Source organism: Gigantopelta aegis, chromosome 3 (genome assembly GCF_016097555.1).
Source record: "Gigantopelta aegis isolate Gae_Host chromosome 3, Gae_host_genome, whole genome shotgun sequence".
Taxonomy (NCBI): domain Eukaryota; kingdom Metazoa; phylum Mollusca; class Gastropoda; order Neomphalida; family Peltospiridae; genus Gigantopelta; species Gigantopelta aegis.
In genome coordinates this window covers 64337492-64355833 of record NC_054701.1, presented here as the reverse complement: position 1 = coordinate 64355833, position 18342 = coordinate 64337492, and the positions used below count along the sequence as shown (strand labels likewise).

The window sequence follows — 18342 nt, the reverse complement described above, 5'->3', positions numbered from 1 at the left end:
CCACCCTTAAACTGAATCAACTGTTTTGCATCAAGAGTAGCGCTAGCAGTAGTGGTGATTGTTGTCGTGGTGGTGGTAGAAGCAGCAGCATGTGACTCCACCCTTAAACTGAATCAACTGTTTTGCATCAAGAGTAGCGCTAGCAGTAGTGGTGATTGTTGTCGTGGTGGTGGTAGAAGCAGCAGCATGTGACTCCACCCTTAAACTGAATCAACTGTTTTGCATCAAGAGTAGCGCTAGCAGTAGTGGTGATTGTTGTCGTGGTGGTGGTAGAAGCAGCAGCATGTGACTCATGTGACTCCACCCTTAAACTGAATCAACTGTTTTGCATCAAGAGTAGCGCTAGCAGTAGTGGTGATTGTTGTCGTGGTGGTGGTAGAAGCAGCAGCATGTGACTCCACCCTTAAACTGAATCAACTGTTTTGCATCAAGAGTAGCGCTAGCAGTAGTGGTGATTGTTGTCGTGGTGGTGGTAGAAGCAGCAGCATGTGACTCCACCCTTAAACTGAATCAACTGTTTTGCATCAAGAGTAGCGCTAGCAGTAGTGGTGATTGTTGTCGTGGTGGTGGTAGAAGCAGCAGCATGTGACTCCACCCTTAAACTGAATCAACTGTTTTGCATCAAGAGTAGCGCTAGCAGTAGTGGTGATTGTTGTCGTGGTGGTGGTAGAAGCAGCAGCATGTGACTCCACCCTTAAACTGAATCAACTGTTTTGCATCAAGAGTAGCGCTAGCAGTAGTGGTGATTGTTGTCGTGGTGGTGGTAGAAGCAGCAGCATGTGACTCCACCCTTAAACTGAATCAACTGTTTTGCATCAAGAGTAGCGCTAGCAGTAGTGGTGATTGTTGTCGTGGTGGTGGTAGAAGCAGCAGCATGTGACTCCACCCTTAAACTGAATCAACTGTTTTGCATCAAGAGTAGCGCTAGCAGTAGTGGTGATTGTTGTCGTGGTGGTGGTAGAAGCAGCAGCATGTGACTCCACCCTTAAACTGAATCAACTGTTTTGCATCAAGAGTAGCGCTAGCAGTAGTGGTGATTGTTGTCGTGGTGGTGGTAGAAGCAGCAGCATGTGACTCCACCCTTAAACTGAATCAACTGTTTTGCATCAAGAGTAGCGCTAGCAGTAGTGGTGATTGTTGTCGTGGTGGTGGTAGAAGCAGCAGCATGTGACTCCACCCTTAAACTGAATCAACTGTTTTGCATCAAGAGTAGCGCTAGCAGTAGTGGTGATTGTTGTCGTGGTGGTGGTAGAAGCAGCAGCATGTGACTCCACCCTTAAACTGAATCAACTGTTTTGCATCAAGAGTAGCGCTAGCAGTAGTGGTGATTGTTGTCGTGGTGGTGGTAGAAGCAGCAGCATGTGACTCCACCCTTAAACTGAATCAACTGTTTTGCATCAAGAGTAGCGCTAGCAGTAGTGGTGATTGTTGTCGTGGTGGTGGTAGAAGCAGCAGCATGTGACTCCACCCTTAAACTGAATCAACTGTTTTGCATCAAGAGTAGCGCTAGCAGTAGTGGTGATTGTTGTCGTGGTGGTGGTAGAAGCAGCAGCATGTGACTCCACCCTTAAACTGAATCAACTGTTTTGCATCAAGAGTAGCGCTAGCAGTAGTGGTGATTGTTGTCGTGGTGGTGGTAGAAGCAGCAGCATGTGACTCCACCCTTAAACTGAATCAACTGTTTTGCATCAAGAGTAGCGCTAGCAGTAGTGGTGATTGTTGTCGTGGTGGTGGTAGAAGCAGCAGCATGTGACTCCACCCTTAAACTGAATCAACTGTTTTGCATCAAGAGTAGCGCTAGCAGTAGTGGTGATTGTTGTCGTGGTGGTGGTAGAAGCAGCAGCATGTGACTCCACCCTTAAACTGAATCAACTGTTTTGCATCAAGAGTAGCGCTAGCAGTAGTGGTGATTGTTGTCGTGGTGGTGGTAGAAGCAGCAGCATGTGACTCCACCCTTAAACTGAATCAACTGTTTTGCATCAAGAGTAGCGCTAGCAGTAGTGGTGATTGTTGTCGTGGTGGTGGTAGAAGCAGCAGCATGTGACTCCACCCTTAAACTGAATCAACTGTTTTGCATCAAGAGTAGCGCTAGCAGTAGTGGTGATTGTTGTCGTGGTGGTGGTAGAAGCAGCAGCATGTGACTCCACCCTTAAACTGAATCAACTGTTTTGCATCAAGAGTAGCGCTAGCAGTAGTGGTGATTGTTGTCGTGGTGGTGGTAGAAGCAGCAGCATGTGACTCCACCCTTAAACTGAATCAACTGTGAATCAACTGCGCTCCACCCTTGCATCAAGAGTAGCGCTAGCAGTAGTGGTGATTGTTGTCGTGGTGGTGGTAGAAGCAGCAGCATGTGACTCCACCCTTAAACTGAATCAACTGTTTTGCATCAAGAGTAGCGCTAGCAGTAGTGGTGATTGTTGTCGTGGTGGTGGTAGAAGCAGCAGCATGTGACTCCACCCTTAAACTGAATCAACTGTTTTGCATCAAGAGTAGCGCTAGCAGTAGTGGTGATTGTTGTCGTGGTGTGTGGTAGAAGCAGCAGCATGTGACTCCACCCTTAAACTGAATCAACTGTTTTGCATCAAGAGTAGCGCTAGCAGTAGTGGTGATTGTTGTCGTGGTGGTGGTAGAAGCAGCAGCATGTGACTCCACCCTTAAACTGAATCAACTGTTTTGCATCAAGAGTAGCGCTAGCAGTAGTGGTGATTGTTGTCGTGGTGGTGGTAGAAGCAGCAGCATGTGACTCCACCCTTAAACTGAATCAACTGTTTTGCATCAAGAGTAGCGCTAGCAGTAGTGGTGATTGTTGTCGTGGTGGTGGTAGAAGCAGCAGCATGTGACTCCACCCTTAAACTGAATCAACTGTTTTGCATCAAGAGTAGCGCTAGCAGTAGTGGTGATTGTTGTCGTGGTGGTGGTAGAAGCAGCAGCATGTGACTCCACCCTTAAACTGAATCAACTGTTTTGCATCAAGAGTAGCGCTAGCAGTAGTGGTGATTGTTGTCGTGGTGGTGGTAGAAGCAGAAGCATGTGACTCCACCCTTAAACTGAATCAACTGTTTTGCATCAAGAGTAGCGCTAGCAGTAGTGGTGATTGTTGTCGTGGTGGTGGTAGAAGCAGCAGCATGTGACTCCACCCTTAAACTGAATCAACTGTTTTGCATCAAGAGTAGCGCTAGCAGTAGTGGTGATTGTTGTCGTGGTGGTGGTAGAAGCAGAAGCATGTGACTCCACCCTTAAACTGAATCAACTGTTTTGCATCAAGAGTAGCGCTAGCAGTAGTGGTGATTGTTGTCGTGGTGGTGGTAGAAGCAGAAGCATGTGACTCCACCCTTAAACTGAATCAACTGTTTTGCATCAAGAGTAGCGCTAGCAGTAGTGGTGATTGTTGTCGTGGTGGTGGTAGAAGCAGCAGCATGTGACTCCACCCTTAAACTGAATCAACTGTTTTGCATCAAGAGTAGCGCTAGCAGTAGTGGTGATTGTTGTCGTGGTGGTGGTAGAAGCAGCAGCATGTGACTCCACCCTTAAACTGAATCAACTGTTTTGCATCAAGAGTAGCGCTAGCAGTAGTGGTGATTGTTGTCGTGGTGGTGGTAGAAGCAGAAGCATGTGACTCCACCCTTAAACTGAATCAACTGTTTTGCATCAAGAGTAGCGCTAGCAGTAGTGGTGATTGTTGTCGTGGTGGTGGTAGAAGCAGAAGCATGTGACTCCACCCTTAAACTGAATCAACTGTTTTGCATCAAGAGTAGCGCTAGCAGTAGTGGTGATTGTTGTCGTGGTGGTGGTAGAGGCAGCAGCATGTGACTCCACCCTTAAACTGAATCAACTGTTTTGCATCAAGAGTAGCGCTAGCAGTAGTGGTGATTGTTGTCGTGGTGGTGGTAGAAGCAGAAGCATGTGACTCCACCCTTAAACTGAATCAACTGTTTTGCATCAAGAGTAGCGCTAGCAGTAGTGGTGATTGTTGTCGTGGTGGTGGTAGAAGCAGCAGCATGTGACTCCACCCTTAAACTGAATCAACTGTTTTGCATCAAGAGTAGCGCTAGCAGTAGTGGTGATTGTTGTCGTGGTGGTGGTAGAAGCAGAAGCATGTGACTCCACCCTTAAACTGAATCAACTGTTTTGCATCAAGAGTAGCGCTAGCAGTAGTGGTGATTGTTGTCGTGGTGGTGGTAGAAGCAGAAGCATGTGACTCCACCCTTAAACTGAATCAACTGTTTTGCATCAAGAGTAGCGCTAGCAGTAGTGGTGATTGTTGTCGTGATGGTGGTAGAAGCAGCAGCATGTGACTCCACCCTTAAACTGAATCAACTGTTTTGCATCAAGAGTAGCGCTAGCAGTAGTGGTGATTGTTGTCGTGGTGGTGGTAGAAGCAGAAGCATGTGACTCCACCCTTAAACTGAATCAACTGTTTTGCATCAAGAGTAGCGCTAGCAGTAGTGGTGATTGTTGTCGTGGTGGTGGTAGAAGCAGCAGCATGTGACTCCACCCTTAAACTGAATCAACTGTTTTGCATCAAGAGTAGCGCTAGCAGTAGTGGTGATTGTTGTCGTGGTGGTGGTAGAAGCAGAAGCATGTGACTCCACCCTTAAACTGAATCAACTGTTTTGCATCAAGAGTAGCGCTAGCAGTAGTGGTGATTGTTGTCGTGGTGGTGGTAGAAGCAGAAGCATGTGACTCCACCCTTAAACTGAATCAACTGTTTTGCATCAAGAGTAGCGCTAGCAGTAGTGGTGATTGTTGTCGTGGTGGTGGTAGAGGCAGCAGCATGTGACTCCACCCTTAAACTGAATCAACTGTTTTGCATCAAGAGTAGCGCTAGCAGTAGTGGTGATTGTTGTCGTGGTGGTGGTAGAAGCAGAAGCATGTGACTCCACCCTTAAACTGAATCAACTGTTTTGCATCAAGAGTAGCGCTAGCAGTAGTGGTGATTGTTGTCGTGGTGGTGGTAGAAGCAGCAGCATGTGACTCCACCCTTAAACTGAATCAACTGTTTTGCATCAAGAGTAGCGCTAGCAGTAGTGGTGATTGTTGTCGTGGTGGTGGTAGAAGCAGAAGCATGTGACTCCACCCTTAAACTGAATCAACTGTTTTGCATCAAGAGTAGCGCTAGCAGTAGTGGTGATTGTTGTCGTGGTGGTGGTAGAAGCAGAAGCATGTGACTCCACCCTTAAACTGAATCAACTGTTTTGCATCAAGAGTAGCGCTAGCAGTAGTGGTGATTGTTGTCGTGATGGTGGTAGAAGCAGCAGCATGTGACTCCACCCTTAAACTGAATCAACTGTTTTGCATCAAGAGTAGCGCTAGCAGTAGTGGTGATTGTTGTCGTGGTGGTGGTAGAAGCAGCAGCATGTGACTCCACCCTTAAACTGAATCAACTGTTTCGCCTCTGGTTTAGCATTGGTAATCCATGTCAGTGTCAAGTTAGGGATTTAAATTTTGTGAAGTAGCCTCTTCAGTCTTTATTGACAGGTATAAATGAATATACTGTACATGCATTTTATTGATTGTTGCACTTTTTTCATATTTATAAATTATTTTAAACAAAGTGTTTATTATTTCAGCATGAAGCACTTGTGATGACAAGACAATGAGAACAATATTTGCTGGCTGGCTGTTCTTAATATTTTTCGGTAAGTTTCATGATAATTATTAGTCCAACAGAAGTAACAGCAGCAGTTATTGTAGTTGTAGTAGTGGTAGCAGCAGAAGTAATAGTAATAGTAATAATAGTAGCTGTACTAGTTGTAGTGAATGGAAGAGGTAGCTGTAGCAGCAGCAGTAATAGTATACTGATGTAGTAGTAGTAGTAGTAGTAGTAGTAGTAGTAGTAGTAGTAGTAGTAGTAGTAGTAGTAGTAGTAGTAGTAGTAGAAGCCGTAGCAGAAGCAGCAATAGCAGCAGCAGCAGTCGTAGCAGAATCAATAGTAGCAGTAGCAGCAGCAGCAGTAGTAACATCAGTAGCATCAGTAGCAGCAGCAGCAATAGCAGTAGCAGCAATAGCAGTAGCAGCATTAGTAGTAGTAGCAGTAGCAACAGAAGCAAAAGCAAAAGCAGCAGCCGTAACAGCATCACCATCAGCAGTAGTTGTAGTAGTATAATATAACGTCGTGGTAGTATATTATATTTAATACCATGCTAAATCCTTCTGTGCACCATTCTTCAGCTCACCCCTGCCTGTGTGACCTCCTGGAAAGCATTGACGACTGTCACAGGATCGCCTGGAACCAGACCTGTCCGGACCAGTACTGCACATACTACTTCCGGGACCCCGGCCCGTACCTCACGTGCTGTCTGTGCGGACCTGCGCGTCTGCAGATCGGCGTTTATTACGGAGTGTTGCTGGTTGCTGCCGCCATATTGTTAGTCTATGAACTGTGCTGTGCCTCTCCGTCGCCGCTCAGTCTGGTTGTTGCGGTTGTGAACGGTTCTGTTGTGGTTACAATCGGTGACGAGCAAGACCCGGATGACGAAAGAGAAAAACGTGTTATTCTAGAAGTGTAGAAAACACTGGGGGCAATTTCACAAAATATCGTAAGTTTACGTCTGCGACTAGCAGTTATACCGGGCATACATTTACAAGTGTTTGGCATGTATTTCACGAATAAAATTAAAATCATTAAGGAAAATGGAGCATTTTAAGGACAAACAAATATTAAATTATGTGTATTTCTAACTATATTTTTTGTACAATAATAGCAATAAGAACTTTGGTTTAGTCGTAGATTTACCTTTAGGTGCAAAACTAGGCGTACGATGTTTTGTGAAACTGGGCCCAGAATCACAGTCTAAGAAGTAGAGCTGGGCGGTATACCGTATATACCGTTCGGTATCGGTATTATGTCAATACCGATTTACCGTACAGAGCAAATTTCAAAACACCGAAATTTCGGTATTGAAAAATATTTCCCGGAAAGCAATAATAATATATCTGATGAACACAAAATGGGTTGGTATAAATCAGACGAGAGCCTTGTATATGAAATTTAATTGTATTTAGATGAAATTAGCGGGTGAGCCATAACACAGGCGTGCATTTAAAGCCGAGTATACCGAAATTAGCGCTCGATATTGGTATCGTTTCAGTACCGAATACCGTACCGATACCGAGGTAAATCACCCCCCATAATACCGATACCGAACCTCAGATTTCAATACCGCCCAGCTCTACTAAGAAGTTTGGATAGAACCTTCTATATTTTTTGTGTTTCCTTCCTTTTTTTCTTTTATGTATTTAATTTTATTTTCGTTGTTTGTTTTTTTTAAAATATAAAGTGGACCACTGTAAAAAGTGGAATATGTGTTTAGAACACAGATCTCAATCTAGCCAGGAGCCACGTAGTTACACTGTACACTGGCTGTGACCATCATGTGGGATCACTGTGCACTGTGACCATTTGGAACCTTTTATTGTGCAAGTCACAATTCAGAACAAAATGGTGCCAGCTGAAGATGCCGAATCTCGATGTCAGTTATCAAGTTCAAATTCAGGCCCATAGAACTACCCCCTACCCCCCCCCCCCCCCCCACACACACACACACTTCAGGACAGGACGAAAATGACTTGTGCCCCTCTTCCCTCCATTATATTAGAGACTGCCCCCCCCCCCCCCCCCCCCCCCCGCTAGTGGTTGTCTCTCCCTACTTTAGATGTCGTTCCTACGGGCCTGAAATTGGTAAGCTAATTAGATTGTACATAATTTATAGATCCAATTTACTAATGGCAATCGATAAGCACTAATAGGCTTAAATCAGGTTTACGTTTAAAAAAAAGAAAAGTAGAAAAGAAAATGGAAACCTTTATATCTAATGGGTCGGGTGTAGTAGCAAATCTAGAAGGAGCTGTTTATGGTGTACAGACCGCCATGGGCTGAAACAAGTCGATGATTAATAACCCCGGGGACTACCTCTTTATAGAGAACAAAAAAAAGAAAAAGCAAAAGGAATGCTTGTTTAGTTACGTTTTTCGATTACGCATTTCAATTCTTGTGCATTTTAGTCGTTTGAGGTACTCTTTGATTTTTTATAATGAAATTCATTTAGCAGTGTTTTTCTGCCACGATATACACTGTTAATTTTATATATATCTCTCTTTTTCTCTGTGTCTCTGTCTCTCTCTCTGTGTGTGTCTCTCTCTGTCTCTCTGTCTCTCTCTCTCTCTCTCTCTCTCTCTCTCTCTCTCTCTCTCTCTCTCTCTCTCTCTCTCTCTCTCTCTCTGTGTGTCTCTCTCTGTGTGTCTCTCTCTGTCTCTCTGTCTCTGTCTCTGTCTCTCACTCTCTGTCTCTCACTCTCTCTCTCTGTCTGTCTGTCTGTCTGTCTGTCTGTCTGTCTCTCTCTCTCTCTCTCTCTCTCTCTCTCTCTCTCTGTGTCTCTCTGTGTGTATGTCTCTCTCTGTCTCTCTCTCTGGTCTCTCTCTCTCTCTCTCTCTCTCTCTCTCTCTCTCTCTCTCTCTCTCTCTCTCTCTCTTGTATAATATATATATATATATATATATATATATATATGTGTGTGTGTGTGTGTGTGTGTGTGTGTGTGTGTATACATATACATATATATATATATATATATATAATAGTGTGTGTGTGTGTGTATATATATATCTTACTTTCTGTCTCATTTTCTCATCCACCCCCCCCCACCCCCCACCCCTCTCAACCAGGTGCTGAAATAAATGTTTTAGACACCAGGTAGCGATAGTTTAAAATGTGCTGAGGTTAAACGAAACATTCCTTTCATTTGTGAAATCAATTAGAAATATTCAAGTATTTTTAGCTAGGTCCTAACAAATACGACAGTATAGTATCCGACAGATGGTTGTCATTAAGTCTTATACAACACGTATATTAAATCTATTCAGGGTTTGCAAGGACTAATTAGTATCAATACCGGACATTACAATAAGGCTTGGCTTTCCTATACGCAATACTGCACATAATCTCTGCAAGCTGCATTGTTTACTGTTTTGGTTATCTATAGTTATTAAAGGGGCATATCCTAGTTTTTAAACACTAAGACATATTTAACTATTAGAGCCGTTTTTGATAACTAAAATCAGACATTATTTAGATTGTATTGTTTAGATTATCAATTTCTGTACATGCGAAGTGTTTTTTGGTTATCCTGGTGTTTTTAATGACACAATTTTAATGCATTTTTGAGAAGTAACAGTTATTGAGTTGAGTTTTAGTCTATTTTTAGAGGGTATTTCACCATTTCAAAGTCACAGACTCATGTTTCTCTCAATTGTAACTTAATCCACACGTGTTACAGGTTTGTTGACTAACTAAACATTGTGCTAATTTTCACGGGTTGAAACTAGGGTTTGTCCCTTTAACATACTATGTACCTGGGTGTTAATTAAGCACCACCGAGTTATTGTTTGTGCTATCCTGCCTGTGGGAAGTGCAAATAAAAGATCCCTTGCTGCCTGTCGTAAAAGAGTAGCCTATGTGGCGATAGCGGGTTACCTTTAAAAAACCCAGTGTCAGAATGACCATATATTTGACGTCCAATAGCCGATGATAAGATACAAAAAATCAATGTGCTCTAGTGGCGTCGTTAAATAAAACAAACTTTACTTTATGTGACTTGCACTTCGCAAGCAATTGTGATCACTTTGTGATAACTAAAATCTGAAATTAAAGGGACATTCCTGAGTTTGCTACAATTTTTAAGATGTTATCGACTAACAGAGACTTTTTAATGATTGTAATTACATATCAAATATATTTTTCTGCATAAAATATTAGTGGCTGTATATTAAACGTGTTTCTGATCGTTCTGATATTTGTATTACGTTAAATTTCATTTTATTTCCTAAAATATATTTTTTCGTTCTTACAGATATTAAGACGACCAGAAACATATTGAATATACAGACACTAATATTCTAAACAAGAAAATATATTTAATATGTAAGTTTAATCGTAGAAATATGTTATTAGTCGGAAACATCTTACAATGCAGCAAACTCAGGAATGTCCCTTTAATGGGTTCTGTATACATTATAACAGAGAATATTGAAACAGATTGGCAGCAACAAAGACCGTCATGACATTACTTAATGTATAATACTACGAACAAAGACAGAAACCGTAAATATGCATGAAAATGTATGGTTATTAACCATGGAGCTTGAATCACACTGATGTGCTTCTTAAAAGTAATTTGTTCATGGCATTTCCTCGTTCCAGCCAGTGCACCACGACTGGTATATCAAAGGCCGTGGTATGTGTTATCCTGTCTGTGGGATGGTGCATATAAAAGATCCTTTGCTGATAATTGAAAAGAGTAGCCCATGAAGTGTTTCCTCCCTCAATATCTATTTGGTCCTTAACCATATATCCGACGCCATATAACCGTAAATAAAATGTGTTGAGTGCGAGTTAAATGAAACATTTTCCTTCCTTTCCGTCATAGCATTTCAGTAAATAACCAAATAGATCGACAGAATATGTTAAAAAAAAACCTCTTAAAATCGGGTTTAAACGTCTACGACACGGATAACAAATTACATGGTTTTCTTTGGCTGCCTTACTATTCAGGTGATAATAAATTAAATTCCAGTGACCTAATTCACTAAACTCTCGCAACTTTGCCATATCGCAGTGTTGTGCAAACAGACTTGCAAAGAGGATGCTTTGTTGTTGTCTAGCAGAGCCTAAGAGATCTTTGTGAATTAGGTCTCAGGTGTATATGTCATATTATGACTTAGGTGATTCATAAACTGTCTCACTCTTTGAAGCTGAATAGTGATGGGAGGGGGGGGGGGGGGGGTATGCAAGACTGAGCATTGAAGAATTGCACAATACCAGTGTACAGTAGACGGCTTACTCCCATTTGGTCGAATTCCAAATTGGTCGAACTGCTAAAACAACAACAGATATGGTTCAATGGTCTTACTGACATGCATGTTGTTACCTCAGTCATTATAATGAACTGTTCCAGATTATTTGGAAACCGATTATTATTGTATAGATGGTATAGATATCGCTTAACGCACAAAGTATGCAACTATGACAAATATCGAAATAATCCATGTAGTGAATGTCTGTAATTAATTAAACTGAAAATTAATTAATGAAAATTTGTATAAACAGAGTTTTATTCACAAGAGGCCATGGAGAAACTATGAAAAACTGGAGAAAATATATTTATGTACGGCAGCCCGTTTATGTACATTGGTAAATAAACCATTGTTCGTCTATAATCACAATTTGTATAAACACGAAGAGGCCATGTTCATTACATACACAGGTAATCACCTAGTGGTTATATAACAGACGAGTACTTATTTTTCCACCAAGTGGCATTTCGACCAATTGGGAATTCGATCCAACCAGTGCACCACAACTGGTCAAAGGCCGTAGTATGTGATTTCCTATTTGTCGGAAAGTGCATATAAAAGATCCCTTGCTGCATTAGGAAAAATGTAGCGGGTTTCTCTGATGACTACGTGTCAGAATTATCAAATGTTTGGCATCCAATAGCTGATTATTAATTAAACAATGTGCTCTAGTGGTGTCATTAAACAAAACAAACTTTTTTTATAGCTTATGAAATGTTTAGCATTTTTGTACATTAATTATGTTTTATACACCAGTTTAAAAAGTAAGTTATGCATTTTAAAAATGTTTTAGCATCGATAGACAGCATAATTAACAAATTTGCTTTGTGCAAATTTTCAATGTTCTGTAAATGTGTTGAGTGTGTCGTTAAATAAAACATAATGTTCCTTCCTTCCAATGTTCTATAATACACGTTAAAAGAGTGGGACGTTTTGTACTTTTCAGTTTTATTTTGAATCAATCGATATAATACATTACATATATATATATTGTTATTAACATATGCTATAATTAATGTAATATAATATTGTATACTCTTACTACTACATGGCAATCCCAGAAGCCTTATATTGCCGGTATATAATGAGTCAATTATACAAACTCAGATTATCATAACGCTGGTTCCAGACTTAATTACACGCATTACTGTAACTAATTTTTTGTTGTTGTAAATTTAAACTTATTTTCGTACTTATATCCAATTAAGGTTCAAGCACTTGGGCTGTCGATCAAGAATAATGGGTTAATGTTTAGTGAGAGTGAGGTCTTATATCCGATGGCTTAACCACCACACCACCGTCCGAGGTGGGTCGTAACTAATATTTTATGTTTGGGTGGGTTTGCAGCAAACCTGTTTTATTATATGAATCGTTGATGTAAATTAAACTGCTTTTTGTGAGTGATTAGTTAATAAATAAAAATATGTTTTTCGCCACCCTCCCATTTGACCTATTCTGGAACCGCCCTAAACTGGTCGTTGCTGCAAGGTATTCTGACGGAAATGTTCGAATACTAATATACATGTATTAATGACTCACGAGCGCCACAATTTCTGTCAGGGCCGGTTCCAAACCTTTCAAGGGACTTTAGGGTGGGAGACACAATAATTATTACATAATGTCTGGTGCGTTGTTTTCCATGCATACTTTAAAAAAAATGTGTTTTATGAGTATATGTTTAAACAATTTGCCTCCCCACCCTACTAATCCCCTCATGTTATCAGTTCTGAGACGGCCCTAGGTAGAAATGAAATCGAGTAATTGCATTGTTTGCGTGAATGTAATGTTTTTTGGGTGTGTTTTTCAAAAAAATAAAACATTACGAAACCTTAAAGACCTCCCTCTTTAAAATAAAATTAAAAAACAAGACCCACCCTAAAAGACAAACATAAAACACACCCAAAACACCAGACAAACACCAATCCCCTACAAAACAAACAAAACAAACAAAACACACACACACATACGCACACACACACACACGCACGCACGCACGCACACACACACGCACGCACGCACGCACACACACACACACACACAAATCCTACCCCCACCACACAAATGTAATTAATCCTGGAACAAACGCAATATAAGGTTATTTAAAACCGTCCAGTGTGTTCCGTGCATTGATCTATTCTTTTCGAGACATGCACGGTCTAATCATTTTCTCCTTATTTAAATTTATACTCAAACAGTATGGGACATATTAGCGCTGATAATGTTCAGTGTTGTTTTCTTGTCGTGGTGTTTATTGCCAAACAACGTCCATGGTTGTACAGCATTATATGTAATAAAATATCTTTTGTTACTTGCTTGACGTGTGTTTTCTGTGTCACTGAAATAAAACAAATATAGAAGGTCTCTATTGCACAAGAGGGCGGGACGTAGCCCAGTGGTAAAGTGCACGCCTGATGCGTGGTCCGTCTAGGATCGATCCTCGTCGGTGGACCCATTGGGCTATTTCTCGTTCCAGCCAGTGCACCACGACTGGTATATCAAAGGCTGTGGTATGTGCTATCCTGTCTGTGGGATGGCGCATATAAAAGATTCCTTGCTGCTTATCGAAAAGAGTAGCCCATGAAGTGGTGACAGCGGGTTTCCTCTCTCAATATTTGTGTGGTCCTTAACCATATGTCTGACGCCATATAACCATAAATAAAATGTGTTGAGTGTGTCGTTAAATAAAACGATGTCTTTCTTTCTGTTGACTACTAGTCAGAATTAATAAATGTTTGACACCCAATAGCCGATGATTAATAAATCAATGTGCTCTAGTAGTGTTGTTAAACAAAACAAACTTTATCTATTGAACAAATGGGCAGGGTGTACTCAGGTACCTGTGCACAAAGGGTGGGGGGGAGGTGTTATGGAGGGTGGGTCAACCTCCCCTTGTTCCAAGCGAATTTTCTTTTTAAAAATATAATTCCTTGGTAGCATCCGGCCTCGGTGGCGTCGTGGTAGGACATCGGTCTACAGGCTGGTAGGTACTGGGTTCGGATCCCAGTCTAGGCATGGGATTTTTAATCCAGATACCGACTCCAAACCCTGAGTGAGTGCTCCGCAAGGCTCAATGGGTAGGTGTAAACCACTTGCACCGACCAGTGATCCATAACTGGTTCAACAAAGGCCATGGTTTTGAAAACAAAATTCAGTTTGGGCTCCTTACAAATATTAAGACGACCAGAAACACATTGAATATACAGACACTGATATCCTAAACAAGAAAATATATTTAATATGTAAGTTTAATCGTAGAAATATTTTATTAGTCGGAAACATCTTACAATGCAGCAAACTCAGGAATATCCCTTTAACTAAACCACATACCGAAGTGTTTTAGCTATACCGGTTTCGCTATTATATACCTGTGTATTGAAAATCTCGTTTTCACACTTACATTTTAAAGTGGTTTAAAAATAAAATACCAGTTTAGTTAAACTAGTTTAAAATGTAAGTGTGAACGCAGCTAATGCCTTTCGACCATTTTAGACCCGTTTCTGCAGTCTATTTACAAAATCATATCATGAAAACAAAATATGTATTAAAATAGTCGCGTTTCTTTTCGTGTTCAGTATATTTGAGATAACGCTGTGAGAAATTTATGATATCACGCGGCAATATTTAACAAATGTTGGTGGTGTCGTTTTAAAGACCTCATAACCAAACCGTGCGATATTGGATGAAGTTCAGTAGTAGAGAAGCCACCTGGGGTGTGATGGGTTGTAGGGTAGATCCCCCTCATATTACTCGTGGTTTTTTCCTGTCGCAACCAGGCCTCATTACTGCTTCTCCAAAGGCCGTGGTATGTACAGTCCTGTCTTTGGGAAAGTGCGTATAAAAGATACCATATTGCTTTATTGGTAGAAGTAGCCTGTGTGCAGGGCCGTAGCTAGCGGGGGGGTCAAGTGGGGCAGTTGCCCCCCCCCCCCCGAAAAAAATCCGGAAAGCATTATAGAAACTTAAAGAAAATTCTCTTCTTAACTGTTTAGGGAGTTTTAGACTATTAACTACTCAGTTGCCCCCCCCCCCCCCCCCCCCCCCCCGTCCCCCAACAAAAAATCCTAGCTACAGCTCTGGTGTGTCAAGGACACTTTAGTTCCTTTTAAAAGTGTTTTTTTGTGTTTAGGATATATTATAAATATGTAAACAGAATATATTACACTCGAGTCCGTTCGATAGTATCTACCTTACGGCCTGTTTGAATGGATATTCAGCTTGTTTTAGATACGTTTTGAAAGAGCGCATTGTAACAACATAAATGGAATCCACCGGTTACTCTTACTGTGGTCTCTCTTTCGTATTAGTTTCCCTGAAGCCTATTTAAGATATTAGGTATAGAAGGTATAATTTGAAAATCATTGAAATTATCGCAGATGTACCCGAATAATTTTTTTCTTTTTTTTTCTTTCTTCTTTCTTCCTTTCTTTCTTTCTTTTCTTTTCTTTCTTTAATTCTTTCTTTCTCTCTTTTTTTTTTTGGGGGGGGGGGGGGTGGGAATGTTGTGGGTTGAGTGTATTATTATTATTATTATTATTATTATTATTATTATTATTGTTTATTGTTAATGCGGTTTTTAGTTCATTGTCAAGATGCCGATGTTTTTCGGTTTTGGGAGTGAGAGGGAGTTGAAGCCCATTTAATCTCTTGCCTCCTGCGCCTTTAAAAATATTAAACAATACAAAATATTAGATACTAGGTAACACTTTTCACAAATAGAAGATCTAATAATTTCATCATATTATGTTCGCTGCCTTGTTTAGATTGTGTAGTCAAACAGAGAGCATTTGTAATAAAATACAAACTCGTAAAATTTTAAATATATTTTGATAACGTAATAGTTATACAATCAATAAGTTCGTTTATTTAAGTGTCACATCATTTCATTTACGTTGCCACTGGAGCAAAAAGAAAAAAAATTCGTGTAGAAATCTCGTTGTCAAGAAAGATAACTGTGATTCTACGAGTTGCCAAAATAACTGATTAATTGATGTCTACTTATCTCCCATGTTTTATTTTATTTTCAAAATTAAAATTTTATAAAACAAAATTTGTATATGTCTATTTAAAAAAAAAACATTATGGTGGGTGAGGGGATTCTTATTTTCATATTTGCTATGTTTTAATATAAAAAGTGTGGAATGTTTTATATATTTGTTTTACTATTTAATCTCATCTTTTATATTCGATTTTTTAATTTATTAATTGTGGAAGGTGTCTCTTCCTCTATATTATCCTTTCTGGATAAATTCACTGAATTTCAATCATTTTAAAATTCATTCTAAAATTTAGAGATAAAATATCCATTTAGTGATTCACTACGTCAACACTCAAAATATATATTTTCCTTTAGTAATCGATTATGTTAATTTCATTCAAAGAGACAAATATGGTGGGGCGGGGGGGGGGGGGGGGGAGGCTTTAGTGGGTGGAATTTTTTTTCTTTATAGATTGTACTCTTGAAATTTTTAATGTATATTCTGTGATATACAGTAAAACCCTTAAAACCGGAACCCTCAGTAAACCGGAATTAATTCAAAATCATATGTTTTCACTATACCTTGTTAAATATAAGTACAGAACAGAACCTCTCTATTCTGGACACAGCCTAAAACCAGATCTTTTACTTGGCCCCGTGCGTGTCCACTTTAGAGGGGTTTTCAATGTATAACATAATTTCGATCGTCGGCCACGCAAGTATCTTTCATTTATTTCATTTTAACTTATTTTCATGCTTATATCCAATTAAGGTTCAAGCACGCTGCCCTGGGCACACACATCTCAGCTATCTGGGCTGTCTGTCCAGGACAGTGGGTTGCTCATTACGTGTTCATAAAAATATTTCAGCCAAATTTGATTTAGAAGAAGATATTTTTGTTTTGCTTTTACGAAGTACATTTTATTTCATTTCAAATTATTTTCGTGCTTATATCCAATTAAGGTTCAAGCATGCTGTCGTGGACAGTGGATTAGTTGTTAATAGCTAGTGGTTAGTGAGAGAAAAAGAGGGTGTAGTGGTCTTACACCGTGACCATTCAGTCGTTAAAACTCGCTTTGGGTGGGAGCCGGTAACGGGCTGCGAACCCAGTACCTACCAGCCTTATGTCCGATGACTTAACCATGGCACCACCGAGGCCACCAACACCACTGACACCAGGACAAGTTTCTGAAGTCACACTCCAGCCCAGGTGTCACGAACTGTATTATGTTTGACACCTGAAAACCAATGATTAAATAATTGCACATTGACGCCCGTCTTTAATCATGCATGAATTAAACGTGCTACTGAGCCTATTGTGTAAAACTGATGATGTAATTATAACTGCGAACACCTGTAACTCGACCTTGAATATAAATTATGCTTAATTCAGCTCTGTTAAAAATAAATGACGTTCTATAATCCTCAGGAACAAACGGAATAAGACTAAATCGAGGATATTGCTGTGTGTCTGTATTATAGCAAACTGTGGCGCAAATGACGTCACGGATAAATTAGCACAGTACGCTAAAGATTACAAGTTTGGAATATTTCCAAGCACGAAGTGGTGTGGAGGGGGACACGTCGCAGTGGGTGATGAACTGGAGTCGCTGCCCGTAATTGACGCCTGTTGCCGAGCACACGACAATTATTGTACGCCAAAGGTTAAGGGCTTTGGATTCTGGCCATATACCAGGCTACATTGCGACTGCGATACGGTCTTCTACGACTGCCCGAAGAAAGCGAAAGCTAAGGAGACGGAAGCATAAGTAGTAGGAATAGTTTATCTTGACGTCTCGAAAGCGAAATGTTGGTCACTGGCGAAGTCAGAGGCTAAATCCGGGGTAGGCGTGCCTGAACCCTTGTGGATAGGGGCACGTAAAAAGAGTTCCCATTCCCATTCCCATAAGAAAGTCGGCAAAAAAAGTCTGCACAAACTGGAAATGGTTTTGCTGTAGGAAGTACGAGATGAAGATTGAAGTGGCTTTCGTCGACAGAACAGAACAGAACAGAACAGAACTTTATTTACTCTCATGGCCCCCATTCGGTGGCATCAGAGGAACATAAATAATAATAAACATACAAATTGTTAAGATGATTTCAGAAACATATATACCACGATACACACCAAAATATCAGACATGATTAATTTTGCATTAATGTCATCCGGATTCCGCTGTTGCTGCTGGTGATAATTTTGCATATAAATATTATCCACTGTTCTGTTGTGATACTTTTGCATAAAATTTAATTTGATTATTTTTAGTATGTTTCCACTGGTTATAGGTTTGCATAAATGACATCCATGTTCCACTGTTTCTACTGGTTATAATTTTGCATAAATGTCATACGGATTCAGCTGAATCTACTGATGATATCAACATGCTCAATAATAACAGACGCGTCTATAGGGAGGGGTTCAGTGTTCGACCCCCCCCCCCCCCCCCCCCCCCCCCCCCGTGCTCAAGCATATATATACAGTGGTCGGCCTTGGTCAAGAAAAAAACTCTCCACTG

The 18342-nt window shown here is 40.5% G+C and overlaps 1 protein-coding gene across 2 annotated transcripts in view; it reads left to right on the top strand.

Annotated features, from left to right (window-relative positions):
* Positions 1-6927, top strand: part of LOC121368422 — a 42315-nt gene extending 35388 nt beyond the window's left edge. For both annotated transcript variants that reach the window (XM_041493153.1, XM_041493152.1), the window contains exons 2-3: positions 5571-5639; positions 6172-6927. In XM_041493153.1, the coding sequence (XP_041349087.1) occupies positions 5597-5639; positions 6172-6509 (381 nt within the window). In that variant the 5' untranslated portion in view covers positions 5571-5596 and the 3' untranslated portion in view covers positions 6510-6927. The remainder of the gene's footprint in view (positions 1-5570; positions 5640-6171) is intronic.
* The last annotated feature ends 11415 nt before the right edge of the window (positions 6928-18342 follow it).